This window comes from Pogona vitticeps, chromosome 5 (genome assembly GCF_051106095.1).
Source record: "Pogona vitticeps strain Pit_001003342236 chromosome 5, PviZW2.1, whole genome shotgun sequence".
NCBI lineage: Eukaryota > Metazoa > Chordata > Lepidosauria > Squamata > Agamidae > Pogona > Pogona vitticeps.
Window position 1 is genome coordinate 45482144 of NC_135787.1, and position 16483 is coordinate 45498626.

General features: G+C 40.8%; 1 protein-coding gene across 7 annotated transcripts in view; it reads left to right on the forward strand.

Annotated features, from left to right (window-relative positions):
- The window catches only part of ARFIP1 (ARF interacting protein 1), a 63830-nt gene that overhangs the window by 1190 nt on the left and 46157 nt on the right, over positions 1–16483 (forward strand). For 4 of the 7 annotated variants that reach the window (XM_020781338.3, XM_020781334.3, XM_078394777.1 and 1 more), the window contains exon 2: positions 5185–5264. The exons of the other annotated variants lie outside the window; for them this stretch is intronic. In XM_020781338.3, the coding sequence (XP_020636997.2) occupies positions 5187–5264 (78 nt within the window). In that variant the 5' untranslated portion in view covers positions 5185–5186. The remainder of the gene's footprint in view (positions 1–5184; positions 5265–16483) is intronic. 7 annotated transcript variants of the gene reach the window in all.

Here is a 16483-nt window from a genome sequence, read left to right on the forward strand (position 1 = left end):
TAACTCTTATGTGCTGGTCATGTATGTATTGTTGCCTCGAGAGTCAAGGATCCTGCATGTCATGGTTTCTGCAAGTGAGATGAAAAAAAGGTGACTGTCATCTTGATAAAGAATGTGCTTCAACTTCTTTTGAAATTTTTTAGATTATATTTTTTCCTACTAGTTTACACACCCAGTTTGGTGTGTATAGACATGTAAGTTTTTTCTGGCCTCATTAGTTTTCTGATTTCATACACTGTCAAAATGTTGAGGCTAGTACTTCTGTGAAGCTTAGAGTTAGTATTGCTACACACAGTTCTAAGGTGTTTGCCTCTGTCCACAGAGGTTTAGGATGTCATACGTGAGTGTCATCTGTTTATCCTGCAACAGTCATGAAGATGTGTGGGAAAGAATTGTCAAATATCATTTAACAACTGACCTTTATAACTTGAACTGCCTTAGTTGCTGTCCAATAATTCTGTACATCCAGTACACTATACTGGATTACAAGTAAAAGTGTAAAATGTGCAGTTATTTTGAGATCCACAATTTGATATCAGTTCCACTATTTCACACTAGTTGTGTGGCAGAGAAAGCATGGTCACATTACCAGAAGTGCTCAGTATTTCTGGTGTAAAACTTCCTGATGCTCAGCTAGTCCATTTGTTGTGTCAAATAATGTGTATACTGCTGTTCTTTAAAAGGCTTCAAATCCCCACTTTGCCTCTCAGGAGAGATCCCCTGGAGTGTGCTTGCGGTTGATGAAGTTATGTGCCTTGCCACCTATGCAGTCTTGGGCCATCTGCATGGTCCCAGGGAGCCACCAGAATGAAGAACTGGTAAACCACTTCTTGAGATCTACATATTTAATATCTAGAAAACCCTGAGAGGGTAGCATTACACCAGAATTGATTTGACATCATGCAGTTGTTAATTAGACATTGCCCAGAACCTTGCTGGCTACTTGGACCCAGTGTATGTGCTGTGATGTCAATTGTAGTAGGAAATTGCCCCTCTTTAACAAGTCATTCTTATGGCCCTTGTTGCACATCAGTCATGTGATTAGTGGATGATGAGGGAAACAAGTGGCAATACACTACCCTGTTTTCCCAAAAATAAGACCTAACCTGAAAATAAGCCCTAGTATGATTTTTCAGGATGCTTGTAACATAAGCCCTACCCCAAAAATAAACCCCAGTTAAGTGAAACTCCACCCTCCACCGTTGTGCAGCAACCAGAAGAAGATAACACGACTGTCTTTGAATAAATGTAGACTGTAGTACATTTTTAAAAATCCCCTGAAAATAAGCCCTAATGCATTTTTGGATCAAAAATTAATATAATACCCTGTCTTATTTTCGGGGAAACACGGTAATATCGGAATGCCAAATAACTGAACCCCCTTGAGCCCTAATGGCCCTACTAACTTCCCTGTTAACTCCCTTCTGCAATGCACCTATGGTCACATCTGGTCCTCCATACCATCCTAGGTATGATCGCCGACAACACTATGCGTGTTCCAGGAAAGTGCCGTAGTATGATTTTTCAGGATGCTTGTAATATAAGTCCTACTTCAAAAATAAGCCCCAGTTAAGTGTAACCCTGCCCTCCACCATTCTGCAGCAACCAGAAGAAGACATGATTGTATTTGAATAAATGTAGATTGTTGTACATGAAGAAAATAAAACATCTCCTGAAAATAAGACCTAATGCATTTTGGAGCAAAAATTAATATAAGATCCTGTCTTATTTTTAGGGGAACATAGTACTGCAGTTTACACATTTGTACTTAAGATGGACTAACTAGGAAACAGAATAGTGGCTGGTGTTTTTAGGAGCTGTCCACCCCTGGGTTCAAACTGCATGCTTCACTTAAAACTTAGCTTAATAAATAGTTGCCCTTCATTGATGCACTTGGTGTAGTGATAATGAATGTGTTCAGATAAATGCTCTGATTATGATCATTGGATTATGTCCTAGCTTTTTCAGAGATATGGAATAGTTCATCAGTATTCAGTTTTTTATAGAAAAGGAGATGTAAGATTTGAGGTTTTTATCCAGAAAGAGAATAAGTGTGTTATATGAACTATGTCCTTTGGCTTTAGTTTGTATTTGGCTGAATCCCGAGTTCAGAAATGACTTTGCCTGATTTGTACAGATGGGAGATGTCTGGGTTGAAACAAGTCTCCAAAATGCCAACTATATACAAAAACTGAATACTCCTGAAGATTTGTTAGAAGTTTTAACTTGAAGATGCGGAGAGTATGTCTTCAAAAGTGGGTGTATTTCTTTCCAAGCTCCCCATTTAAGGAGAGTACTGGTGACGAAGACGACAAGAAGCTGGAATTCCGCAACTGACAGTCTAATTTCTAATCCCAGTGAATGGTAGAACGCATAATGTGAAAAATGCACTGTTCTCTTTCCATCTAAACACTTCCTTTCCACAAAATCCATTGTACCTCTGCTCCTGAAATTTTACAGACTTTTAAACTAGGCATACATCTGTGCAGGTCATTATTTTCATAGAAGCTTTGGGATTAAGGACATCCCCTAAAATGTAAATGCTGTATTTATACAACACTATTCATTTGTCAGGCTTAATCCCTTGTGGGCTACTAGTGCAAATTTGATTCATTTCTACTGAGGAAAAGTGCTTAGTTTTCTCTCCCCAAGAAGCCTATTTACACTGAAGTTTATTCCTTGTTGGTAACATTGAGTCCTAGCGCTTTGATAAGGAAAACAAATCAAGTTCATATGCAAACGTCTTAGTCAGCAACAATGGATAGTTTATTACCAAGAAGCAAAGACAATTTGTTGTTAAAACAAAATAGATTCTGAAGAGAAGCAGTGAGGATTTTGAAAAAACTCTCAAGGAAATGTCAAGCATAAGATATGGACTATATGAATCAAACACTTCTATGAAATGAATTTAGGACTTTGTATGAATGAGTGTCCAGGCTTCCCAGCAGATGTTGATTTATTACTAAAATAATTGTATGTATTCTAAACGTGTGGAGCCTTGAGATAATCTTTTAGGCATCCTTGTGGCTGTATATGTTTTTGAATTAATGTGGTTTGGATTTCATTTAAGGTGGTTTGGATATCATACACATTTATCTTGCATAGATGACTCATATTTTATAACATGTATGTATAAAAGCATATAAGTATATTGTTAGTGGGCATTTGTGTTTTGTAAGAAAACATGGGTTTTGTTTATATTATAAGGAAAAATACTTGGAAGCTCCTTTAGAGAGAAAAAAAATCAAAATTTAAAGAGATGAAGCACATGGAACACAGAAATGCTTGCATATATTTATCTGATCTACCATATTTTTTCATGTATAAGACAATACTTTTGTCTAAAATCTTTAGACTAAAATTGAGGCTTGTCTTATACACAGAAGTAAGCTGAGTAGAGAACAAAAATAAGTGGCAGAGGGAAGGGATCAAAGCAATCTTGCTGTGCTTTGATCACTGCTTTCCCCATCTACTTGCTAAGTTCCATGCAGCTTAGCAAAAGGAGGGAGAAAGCAGCGGTCAAAGGGCTGCATGATCCCCTTGACTGCTGCTTTCCCCACCACATGCTAAGCCTCAAGGGGCTTAGCAAAAGGAGGAGGAAACCAGCAGTCAAAGGGCTGCACAATCTCTTTGACTGCTGTGTTCCCCCTCCTTTTGCTAAGCCCCATGTGACTGAAGGATGCCAGGACTGAGTTATTGATTGTGGACAAGAGCACGATAGGAAGGTTCAACAAGCTTGCATCAGCTGCAAAATCGTGAGTGAAGAGTCCGGCCCCATGGGGCTGGACCCTCATTATTTCCACCTATGTGGGGATATTCGTATTCATATACAAATACCCCCATCTCTAATCAGAACAGTGGTAAATTTTTGAGGATGTGCAGGGTGTGGATTTCTGGTCCTCATCCTGAAACTTCTCTCTATGTTATGGAGAAGAGTTCTTTAACTCAGAGCAAACATTTCCTTGACCTCAATCCTTCACATCAGTCCTAATTATAAGGATACCTTAAGCTGTTAGAGGCTTAGGTAGTTCAATTTCCCCTTAGCTCCCTTGTTCATATTCTACATTTGTTTGCTTGCATGATGAGCATAGTCCCTTAACGGATCTAGTTTTAAAAATATATACTGTATAGCTAAATGGTGTTCTGTGTATTCAAAGTCTTAGGGATTTGGACATAACCTTCTTCACTTACAAACTGATAAGCACAAGATGACCTAAATTTGAGGGAACTTCATTTTAGTATATAAAATAAAATCCTTGTTTTTAAAGATAAAAACATGATTTATGGTTTCTTTCATCCAATTTCTGCAGTTTCATGTAATAAATGGAGGCATGTGGCCAGAATGCATTATATTATGAGGAATTCTTATAGTAGATATTGATCAGAATTGTATGGTTTAATATGCCAGTGTAAATCACAGTGGCAAATTGTTCTTAATTCAGGAGTTGAGGTTTGTATTCCTCATCTGGTACTAGTTGCACAACTTTATGCATACAATACAACTTTTGACTTCTTAATTAGTGGCAACTTGCTACATTGATTTATGTCATTTGACTTAACAGGCATATATAAGTTGTACAATTATAGTCAAGGGTTCTGGAACTAAAGTAGAATATAAATAATAAAACTTGGCATATCTGGAAAATAATACAGTGAGCACCTAATGTTGAAAAAGACTCATAGTAATGGATATGAAAATGTTGTGATCTCAAATGCTTGTATTTGTTTAGATCAGTGATTCCTAACCTTGGATCCCCACGTGTTCTTGGACTACCACTCCCAGAAATCCTGGTTAGCACAGCTGGTGGTGAAGTTTTCTCGGAGTTTTAGTCCAATAACATTTCGGGACTCAAGGTTGGGAACCACTGGTTTAGGTGTTTGGGTTAGATCTAAAAGAAGAACATGTGCATTATGAAATGGGGGTTTGTGGCTAATTTTAAGATATCTTTTAGTTGTTCTTGTAAGAACATTTATTATTTTAATTATTTCTACTTAAGCTGTTTGAGCAATTAATTATTCCTTTGTTCAGCCTCTTTTGTTGTGAAACAACTTGAAGTAACTTTGTAGATAATCTTGTCTAACTGATGTAAGATACAGTGTAGTTGGCTATGTATGTATTTAGGAAGACACATTGAGATTTAATTGGAAGAATTTAATGCATGCTCAACTTATTTTCATTTTCAGGTATGTCAGAACACAACGACAGTTCTACAAGTGTTGATGAATTTCACCAAGCTTCAGAAGAGGTCCAGTCTGATTCTGAGGTGATTGGGTGATAAATGTAGTTGTGGTCAATTCAAAATCAACCAATCCAGTGGCAGGCTCAGACTGGAAAAACATTTTGTCGCCATCTCTTTTCTAATTTGCTTTATGTACTGTACAATAAGAACATGTATTACAAATGAAACTATGATTGGCTGACCTTTAAATTTTGATTGATTTGATTTTAATAAATAAAGTATGAGGTAAGAGAATAGAAATGATGATTTTCAAAGAAACCCCTCCAATTTTTAACCCCTCAATTTCCATTTTGGTTGCTAGGAGCACATTGTGATCATTAGTGAACTACCGTATGTTTCTGTGTATAAGATGCCTCCATGTATAAGACGCTCCCACTTTTCTAACCCAAAATTAAGAAATTTAAGTGGGGCTTAGAAGTGTTGGGGGAAAGGGATCAAAGAACTGCAGGATCACTTTGATCCCTGCTTTCTCCTGCAATTGCATGATCATTTTGATCCCTTTCCCCCTTATATAGCCATGGGATTGCTTTGATCCTTTCCCCCTACACTTGCTAAGCCCCATGGGACTTAGTAAGCAGAGGGGAAAGCAAGGATCAAAGCCATCCTGCAGTGCTTTGATCCTTGCTTTCCTTTTGCTAAGGCTTAGCAAGTGGAGGGGAAAGCAGGGATCAAAGCCCTGCAGGATCACTTTGATCCCTGCTTTCACCTCCATGTGTTTTTCTCTCCACAGCTTACTTCCATGTATAAGACAACCCTCAATTTTTAGTCTAAAGATTTTAGACAAAAGTATAATCTTATACATGGAAAAATGCGGTAGTATATCTGTGAAAGTTTTTCTTGTGTGCATCTGAGAGTAAAAAGGATGCTGGTAGTATGGAATCATGTGTGGTCAAAATATCAGGTTAGATCTGGTTTGAGTTACTATAGAATAGTTCATCAGGTTTCAGAATACTTCCTCCACCATAATCACTCTGGCTTCCGCTGTTGCTGTTCTTGAGCTGATCTGTTTGAAATGTATGCTGTGTACATGCAACACATACAGGAAAGGTAATACGTAATGCCCAGCTTGTGGACTTGTGCAAGATAAACAGCTCAGATGTCTACATCTTCATAATACAGTTGTTTGGCTGCTGGTTACTTTAAGAAAGAAATGTTTCCTGTTGTCATCACAGGTTTGAGACATGGTTGTTCTCAAGTCCAGGGAAGACCTTCAAGCTGCTGCCTTCTAAGATTCCTGGGGTTACAGTTTCCCTCTTCACTATTAGCTATGCTGGCTGAGGATAATAGGGTCTGTAGTTCAGGACAATCCCCCTAGGTGGGGATGTCTTCTCTACAGGAAACAACGCCTTTTCGAAAAGGGATCTTATCTAATTGCTGGATGATCCAGTATAATCCTGTTGAGTTGAAAAACCCATGAAATGCCAAACTGTACTACAAGGAATATTTTCCAGTGGTATCCAGAGCTCTCAATGATACACAAAGTTTCAAGCCGCACATCCCGCTATGACTTAAATTATATCACATTGCTGCTGTGTTCTGATTGTATCTTAGCATGAAGATAGAGTCTTTTTAGTTTTATCTCTGGTGTAATGGCAGGGTCTGGGTAGTACGTCCTACCAAAGCTTGTCTGCAGCTGACTATTCTGGGGGAAAAATCTTTAGAGATCTTTAAGGTTAAAGAAGACACCAGGCTTAAATAATTGTTGTAATGTGAGAAATTGAATGGCATCTAGTATTTCATTTTGCATTTCAGAAGGCAAGGTGTACACCTTCAAATAAGCAAGGATAATAGAAAACTTATTTTTAATAATCAGTCAGTTAAACTGGATCTGATTGGTTTGGAGTTGGACATTGCACTTTACATATATATTATTCAACGTGATAGCAGATTTAATGCTTCAGGCATGAATTATATTACAGTGGTGCCCCGCATAGCGATGATAATCCGTTCCGGAAAAATCGTCGCTATACGGATTCATCACTATGCGGGACAAAGAAGCCCATAGGAATTCATTAAACACGTTTAATGCGGTCCTATGGGCAAAAAACTCACCGTTCTGCGAAAATCCTCCATGCTGCCACCATTTTCGCTGCCCAGTAAGTGAGGAAAGGGCGTGAAAACACTGCGGGCAGCCATTTTATTTACCCGGTGGCCGTTTTGGAACCACCGATCAGCTGTTCTTAAAACATCACTATGCGAAAATCGGTAAGCAAAACACTTACTGATCATCGCAAAGCGATGTTTTACCATCCGAAACATCGCAATGTGATTGCAGAAAACACATTGCTATGCGGATTCGTCAAACGAAGCGCTCGTTATGCGGGGCACCATTGTATATATATTTAAAATGGGTTAGGGAACTTTTTTACCTTTTACTTGCTGTCCGCGGCCGACCCCCGGCCCTCCTGTGCTTGTCCGGGACCTGTGGCCACCATCTGGGCAGCCAATCTGGAGCTGCCACACCACTAGGAAAGCATGTCCTTGGCGAGGGGAGGCGGGTGCTGCACGTCCGGCAGGTCCACTGGCCATGAGCTCAAGTGAGGTGGGGTGGAAAGGGGCCCTCCTCGCCAACAGACTGGGCAGGTGAGCGCGGGCAAAAAGGAGAACCCCGGCCAGGGCCCCGCCAGGCAAAGAGTCCAGCTGGCCTGGTATGCAACTCTCCCCCCCCACTTTGGAGGCGAGGAGGACAGGCGGGTGCCCTGTGCAGTTCCTCACCAGGGCTTGCTTTCTCCACGACGGAACGCCCACCTACACACAGCATCGTCGGAAATAAAATGCCTGGGGGTAAAATGCCTGCTGCGACCAGCCTCATAACCCCCAGGATTTTCATTTTTACCCTATTTGGGGTTATTTATCCCTGTTCCCTGACCACTGATTTAAAACATACTGTACTGAAATTTCTTTATTTGCTTTGAATGACTGTTTATTGTTGCATGCAATGCTTTTTTGTTGCCCCATGGAGAGCGTTAAACCTTCAAAAGGTGATATAATGATAACTTTATTCTCTGGCACTACTGTCACGGAAAGACAGCCTTACTGAGGAGAAATGGATGATTGAGGAGGCTGTAGTGCATAACTAATGTTGCTGTTTTGGGCAGTCATTGAACTGGTGGGAACCAGAAACAGCGAAACTCTTTTCTAAATATGGGAACTACAGAAATGTCTATTAAACTACAGTAATCAGAAGTGGTTGTTACCACATGCTGCTAACCTTTGGTTTAAGAATGATATTAACTGATCTTTGGACTTATGTTTTTCTCCCTCACCTTTCATGCAGTTAGGGGGAGACTGGAAATTTACACTTTTGTTTTGGTAACTCTTAGTTCACGATTGGATTCCCAATGCGGCAAATATTGTTGGTTTACACTTGTTTAAGGAAGTTGAAGATACTCAGTGTGCTGTAGTGGTTAGAGAGTGGACTAGAGCTGTGGAGAATAGGGTTTGAACCCCATGTGGCAATGGAAACTCATTGGGGAAGTGGAACTGGTAAAACTACTCCTTAAAGATCTTAGTTACTTTGAAAGCCCTATTAGAATTGCTATCAGTTGTTTCCAAGTTGATGGCACACAACACAGTCTAGGATTGTCTGAATCCTGAAATCAGTTACAGTGGTGCCCCGCTAGATGATGTTAATTTGTTCCATTGAAATTGCTATTTAGCGAAAACATCGTCTAGCGAAAAGCCTTTCCCCATTGGAATGCATTGAAACCCATTTAATGCGTTCCAATGGGGAAAATACCTTGTCATTCTGCCAAAATCACCCCTAGGGAAGCCATTTTGCAAACCGCTGATCAACTGTTCTAAATCACTGTCTTGTGAAAAACGGGCCTGAAAACACCCATTTTGCGAAGATCGCCCCTAGGGAAGCCATTTTGTGAGCCACTGATCAGCTGTTCTAAATCATTGTCTTGCGAAAAAAATGGTCCGCGAAGCATGGACCAAATTGCTGTCTAGCGAAATTCCCCCTTAGGAATCACTGTTTTGCGAAGCAAAATGGCGGTTGCAAAATATCATGCAGATTCGTCATTCTGAGGGGTAATCGTTTTGCGAGGTACCACTGTATCTGCTTAACATGCTCCTTATATATCACCTCTTGGTGCTGAAAGCATGCTGTGAGCAATTTACAATATATAGGCTACACATTGCCCCCCATCCCAGTGAGCTTACTCAGTTTACCAACCTTGGAAGGATGGAGGTCTGAGTCAAGCTTGGGTCCATCAGGATTGAACTGAAGTTGTGAGCAGAATTTTGACTGCTGTACTGAAGTTCAACGACTGTGCCATAAGGCTTCTCTACTATCTGTTTTTTAAAACATGGTCTCACAAACTATGGTTTGAATCAGCTTGTTATAGTAAAAAATAGTTAAGACAAGTGCACAGCTGTCTGTTTAGATGTAACTAAGCAGTGATTAGTAAAAAAACAAACAAATCAAATAGCTCATGGTTGTGACAGTGGAAGTGGAATGAGAGGTACATGAGCTCTGCACTCTGACAGGGTTGTCATAATACCAGTTGGACCATTGTTGTGTGCAAATGCAACCAATGGCTGGATTCTTGATAAAGAATGATGGTCAATTATGGCTACTGTATGAGGACGCTATTATTTATTGCTCTGAGTCTCCACCTAGGCTCAGGCACAGTCTGCTGCTCTTGGCTGTTTTATATTTGTGGAAGCTTAAACAGTAAGGGAGGGTAAAGCGAGTAACTTTACACTGAATTTCCTCTTAATTGAAAAATTGAGTGAAAGTCAAGTCTCTTTGTCAAGTTAAGCCGGTTTATATCATAATTAGAGCACTTCGTATAACATGCAGCCCAATCTTCTTTATCTTTACTGGGAAGTAAGTATTTCTGAATTCACTGTAACTTATTCTCAAGTAAACATGCATAGGATTGCGGTTAACATGGAGATAAAGCAAATTTTGTTTTATATCTGTTTCTAGAAGATATAATGGAAAGTGAAATGTTGTAATAATTCAGATGGTATGCCTTTCAGTTTCAATTCCTAGCTTCAGTGCCTGCATTGTGACTCATGAAATGTCTCAAGTGTCTGAAGACCTCTTTTGTTCCTGTTCTTGGAACAACATCTGTGTGAGACATAGGTAACAGACAGTGTTTCTCAAACTCCCTTGGCTTTAGTTTGGCTATCCATGAGATTTATGTAGTGTACATGCACACATCTGATCTCAAAAATATAAAAAATATGGAAATGGCGCTGTGGGCTAAACCGCAGAAGCCTGTGCTGCAGGGTCAGAAGATCCGGCAGTCGTAAGATCGAATCCACGCAACGGAATGAGCACCCGTCGCCTGTCCCAGCTCCCGCCAACCTAGCGGTTCGAAAGCATGCAAATGCGAGTAGATAAATAGGGACCACCTCGGTGGGAAGGTAAACAGCGTTCCGTGTCTAAATCACACTGGCCATGTGACCACAGAAAGATTGTCTTCGGACAAAACGCTGGCTCTATGGCTTGAAGAGCGGGATGAACGCCGCCCCCTAGAGTCGGACACGACTGGACAAAAATTGTCAAGGGGAACCTTTACCTTTACCTTTTATATTTAGTAAATGTGCTTTGTTGTTGTTGTTTAGTCATTAAGTCGTGTCTGACTCTTCGTGACCCCATGGACCAGAGCACACCAGGCCCTGCTGTGTTCCACTGCCTCTTGGAGTTGGGTCAAATTCATGTTGGTAGCTTCAATGACACTGTCCAACCATCTTGTCCTCTATTGTCCCCTTGTCGTCTTGCCTTCACATTTTCCCAACATCAGGGTCTTTTCCAGGGAGTCTTCTCATGAGATGGCCAAAGTATTGGAGCCTCAGCTTCAGGAGCTGTCCTCCAGTGAGCATTCAGGATTGATTTCTTTCAAATGGATAAGTTTGTTCTCTTTGCAGTCCAGGGGACTCTCAAGAGTCTCCTCCAGCACCAGCTTTATTGTGGGTTAATGCTATTCCGATGTTTCTTTTTTGCAAATACCCTATCAAAAGTCTGTTCTTCAGTCCTTGGAAATCAAATACCATGCTTTCTGTCACAGGCATTCTATGCCTTTTTTTTCTCAGTTAAAGGACAATTTGTATGCTTTGTTTCTGTAATCTTTGTTGTGTTCTTTTGGTCTGCCGATTTGAACAAATTAGGACAGTAGTGCCATATACAGTAATGTACTGTATGGAAAATAAACATGATTTTATGTTTATGTAGTAAATTATAATGTAGACAGATGCACTTCTATACAGTGGTGCCCCGTATAGCGAGGTTAATCCGTTCCGGATTAACCCTCGCTATACGGAATCATCGCTAAATGGGTAGGGGAAAGGTATTGGAACGCACTAAACTTCGTTTAATGCGTTCCAATACCTTTGTTACTTACCCGTTCAGCGAGGATTCCAGGTGCCGGCAGCCATTTTCGCGCCTTCGCTAAGCGAGGGCAGGGCGCAAAAACAGCTGCCGGCAGCCATTTCCGGGCTTCCGGCGGCCATTTTGGAACCGCCGATCAGCTGTTCGGCGGCTCCAAAATGGCCGCCGCAATACCGATCTTCGCAATGCGGGTTTTCCCCATTGCGAAGATCGGGTATGTTTCTGTATAGCGATCCCGAAAAAGGGATCGCTATACGGAAACATCGCTATACGGTGCACTCGTTAAGCGAGGCACCACTGTATTCTATTCTATACTCTATACTTCTATATTCTATAATGCATGTAGCTTTCACTTTTTTGCCCTACTAGTAAGCTATGTGGATCAAAATTATCTTTCTTAGTTTTGGGAGTTACGATTTTCAGAAATGTTCACAGTGAAATATGAATACAATTGTTAATATGTTAACTGATAATCTTATAATTAACCTTAAACGTATTATCTAATTCCACTAGTTCTAGATGCTTATCTTTGTGATTCAGTGAAAGCCTAAAGCAGTGGTTCTTAACCTTTGTTACTCGGATGCTTTTGAACTGCAACTCCCAGAAACCCCAGTCAGGACAGTTGGTGGTGAAGGCTTCTGGGAGTTGCAGTCCAAAACTCCTGAATAACCCAAGGTTAAGAACCAGTGGTCTAAAGCAGTGGTCCCCAACCTTGCGCCTCCGGATGTTCTTGGACTTCAACTCCCAGAAATCATGGCCAGCAGAGGTGGTGGTGAAGACTTCTGGGAGTTGTAGTTGAAGAACATCTTGAGGCCCAAGGTTGGGGACCACTGGTCTAAAGGATGTTTATTATCTACATGGAACTGCTGGGAGAGGTCATCAGGAGGTTTGGGCTGAAGAGTCAGCAATATGCTGACAACACTCAGCTCTACCCCTCGTTTTCCACCAATCCAGGTGAGGCAGTTTCTGAGCTGAACTCATGTCTGGACCTGATAATTGACTGGAGCTTAAGCTCAATCCAGACAAGACGGAAGTGCTTTTAGTGGGTGCTTCGCCGGACAGGCTGGAGGGCCATTTCCTTGCCCTGTATGGGGTTGCACTCCCCCTAAGGGACAGGGTCCTCAGCCTGGGGGTTCTCCTGGACCCCAGTCTAACTCTGGAAGCCCAGGTGGACTCATTGGCCAGGGGCACCTTCCTTCAGCTGTGGAAATTATATAAGCTATGGCCCTACCTGGACGAGCAGAGTCTCGTGACAGTTACATATGGACTGGTAACATCTCGTATAGATTACTGCAATGCACTCTACGTGGGGCTGCCTTTGAAGGCTGTCCGATTACCGCAACTGGTCCAGAATCGAGCTGTGTGGCTGGTGAGTGGTGGGGCCGCTAGGGTACACATCAAGCTGATTCTCTTTAAACTACATTGGCTACCAGTTACTGCCCAGGCCCAATTCAAGTGCTTGCTTTGACATATAAAGCCTTAAACAGCTTGGGCCCTGGATAACTGAATGACCGCCTCCTTCCATATGAACCTACCCGGCAGTTAATATCTAGCCAGGGGGCCCTTTTGAAAGAGCCATCCCTCGAGATAAGAGGGATGGCTTGTAAACAAAGGGCCTTTTCGTTGGCTGCCCCCAGATTATGGAACACCATCCCAACTGAGATTCGTCTGGTGCCGATGCTGATGTCATTTCGGTGCCAGGTCAAAACCTTCCTGTTCCAGAAAGCTTTTAATTGAAATAATATCAGCTGTGGGTCCTGATGGTGATTTTTAGAGTATATATTTTAATTGTATTTTTATTTTATCTTTTTTACTGTAGTTAAATTCTTGAAAGCCACCCACAGAACTTTGGGTAGTGTGGGCGGCATATAAGTTAAATAAATAAATATTATGGTCCACAACTGTAGTAAATATGATTTATTATCAAAGAATGTCTCTAAGATGCATGATAGAAAATAATTATAGGCCTTTTAGAAAAGAAATTGTCAGCAACAGTACAGATGTGTGTATGATGGCAGTGAAGTAGCAAATCCTAAGGGACTAAAGAGGGATTTCATTCCAGTTATCCCATAGTCTTTAAAGTACCAATTGATGTATATGAAATAGAGGACTATGACTGGATACCTTCCAAGGAGGCTTTGATTCTGTCATCCTTATTGTTAACATAACATAGAAGATCAAACTGAAACATTGACTAGTATTTATGTGTTGGAGTAAATGCTTTCAATCTGGAAACAGCGTTGAAATATCTTTTTTTTAAGTATTCAGCATTAAACCAATTTGGTGAATGTTTGATTCGTTTCTCATCAAGTTTCCTGTGAACAAGTACCATTTTTAGTAACAGGCCCTCGCATTAGATTGCATTTTGAAGTACAATGCTTTTTACTATACTTACAGCAGAAAAGGTGAAAAGCTAATACAGTGGTGCCTCGCATAACGAGTGCACCGTTTAATGACGAATCCACATAGCAATCTATTTTTTGCAATCGCTAATGCGATTGCATTGCGATGATTGGTAAGCGTTTCGCTTACCGATCTTCGCATTGCGATGTTTTTAGAACAGCTGATCGGCAGATCCAAAATGCCCGCCGGGTGCCCAACATGGCCGCCGCCGCAAGCATTTTCGCGCCGTTTCCTCGCTTACCGAGGCGGCGAAAATGGCGGCGCTATGGAGGATCTTCGCTGAACGGTGAGTTTGGGCCCCATAGGGTTTTTAGTTCCGTTAGCGATGTTTCCGGATAGCGTTGATTAATCTGGAACGGATTAACGTCCCTATGCGGGGCACCACTGTAGTTAAAAAACCCCTCTGTAGTTGCAATGCTTTAGAAAATACCTTGCATCCACATTGTAAACATGTTTTGTTACAACTGTGAGGTAGCAATAAACTTGTTCCTGTGAACTGTCCAAACTGAAGGAGTTCATTCGAAATACGGCCACTGTACTGCAATTTTTGAAGTGATAGATATGTTAGTCTGTGCAAGCATATCAAACTGTGATGAGGTAGAAGTTCAGAAGGGTTGCCACATGAGGGCACTCTGACATTGTAGTTTTTACTTTTTATTCCTGTCAGTTTTATGGCATGGCATTTATTGTGTTACATTGTTATTTTACTTTTGTATGTTGTCCAGCCTGGAACTAGGTTATAAGTCTGTCTTAACAAAATTTATGTGAAATATGAATATTAATATAAATGATAAAAAGCCCGTTTTAAGGACAATCCTAGATTAAGCTGTTCAAAATGAAGTTTGAAAGAACCCTCCATTAATGTGTGGCATATAAATCAAATGCTTTCATAAATATTTCTATGGACAGTACTTCTGAGCTAAATACTCTGTGTGTGTGTGTGTGTTTAACATATGCAGCCTTGCCATTAGTGACTTGTTAGAGCAAGTAGCATTTTCTGAATGGATAGTTTGATAGACAACCTGCTGAAATCCAAACACATTTACTTTCTGTGACAGGAAGGCTAGCCTTCCCCACCCTCTGCTTTAGCTGGAAGGTTGAACAAATACAGTTTTCAACCAGCTAAATTTTATCATGCCTTAGTCCATGTTAGCCACAAAGTGAATTCAGAACATGATTGTGACTAATGCCATTAAAATGGAAGAAACATATGTGTTTATGTAGCATATTCAGCTACACATTGTCTCCTTCTCTTATCATTCTCCTTTATAACTAGATAACTTACATTTTTAAAGGAAAGTTGAATACTCTTAAAACTCAGTGAGTTGGACACATAGTTTGGAATGCATAGCAAAGTTGATGACTGCCAGTGGTAGAAATATGTCTTCCATAGTAGAGCCAATGTGGACTTCTCATCCCTACATCCTGTTATATTCCATCTATTTTATGTGGGGGCGCGCGTCAAGGAATACTGATGAATTTGGTGGGTATTTGACACAGGAAACTAAGGAAGTCTGGGGTGTTTCCATAATTGAGGTGAAGACACTTTCCGGGAATGAAGTTCCTGCTGAAGAGGGATCCCTCTTCTCATCTTGCAGAATACTGTGCACCACACCCCATTCCATTCAGCATTGTTTGCTGAGTGTCTGTGTAGCATGGGAAAGGTGCAATGGGAAGGAGGAGGGGGGGAATTTCCCTTTACCCTATTAAAATATGTAATTTTTGGATCCTACTCAGAAGTGTTAAGATGATAATGCATTTCAATCCGTAGATGCTGCTGCTGCACTGTTTGTCTTCATCTGTGTTTCAAAGGAAAGAGATAATAGTTTGATTTGGTAGATAAAAAAGAAAAGTGAAGTTCAGACAGGGAACATGTGTAGAGCTTTAGGAGCCAGTAGATTGGAGTGGATAATCTCTAGGGGTCTGGAAGCCACACATGCTCACCCTTGGACCTTAGGGTGCTGCACCCATTCCCATGACCCTCACCCTGCTATCTTTTCTTATAAGTTCCCTTGTGCCCCCTAGTGGCATAAATGGGGAATTGTGGTGGGCAAAGGTGCTGGAAACACCTCAGAAAATTTCAAAATTGACTCACATTTCTCTTAGAGTGCACAAAAGAACTTTTAAAGTATCCCATTTAAAACAAATGGGACAGTATAGATGTGCTAGAAGCTGAATTTCAATTTCTTGGAAGCTATATGTAACCGGTAGACTGTGTATTACCTCCCCCTGAAGTAGACTGTTAGCAGTATTATATTATGAAGAAAAACTTTTGTTAGTATATCCTGGGACAGGAGAAGTAACTGGTCTGGAAAGCAATATAATTTATGATAATCTTCAAGTTGCAGTTTACTGTAATCAGGCAAAAATGAGCCAACAACTGTGCTTTTGTTTGGAACACTGGTCATGCTAAACCAGTGGTTCTAAACCTTGAATAACCCAGGTGTTCCTGGATTTCAAATCCCAGAGGCCTTCACCATCTGCTGTGTTGCTT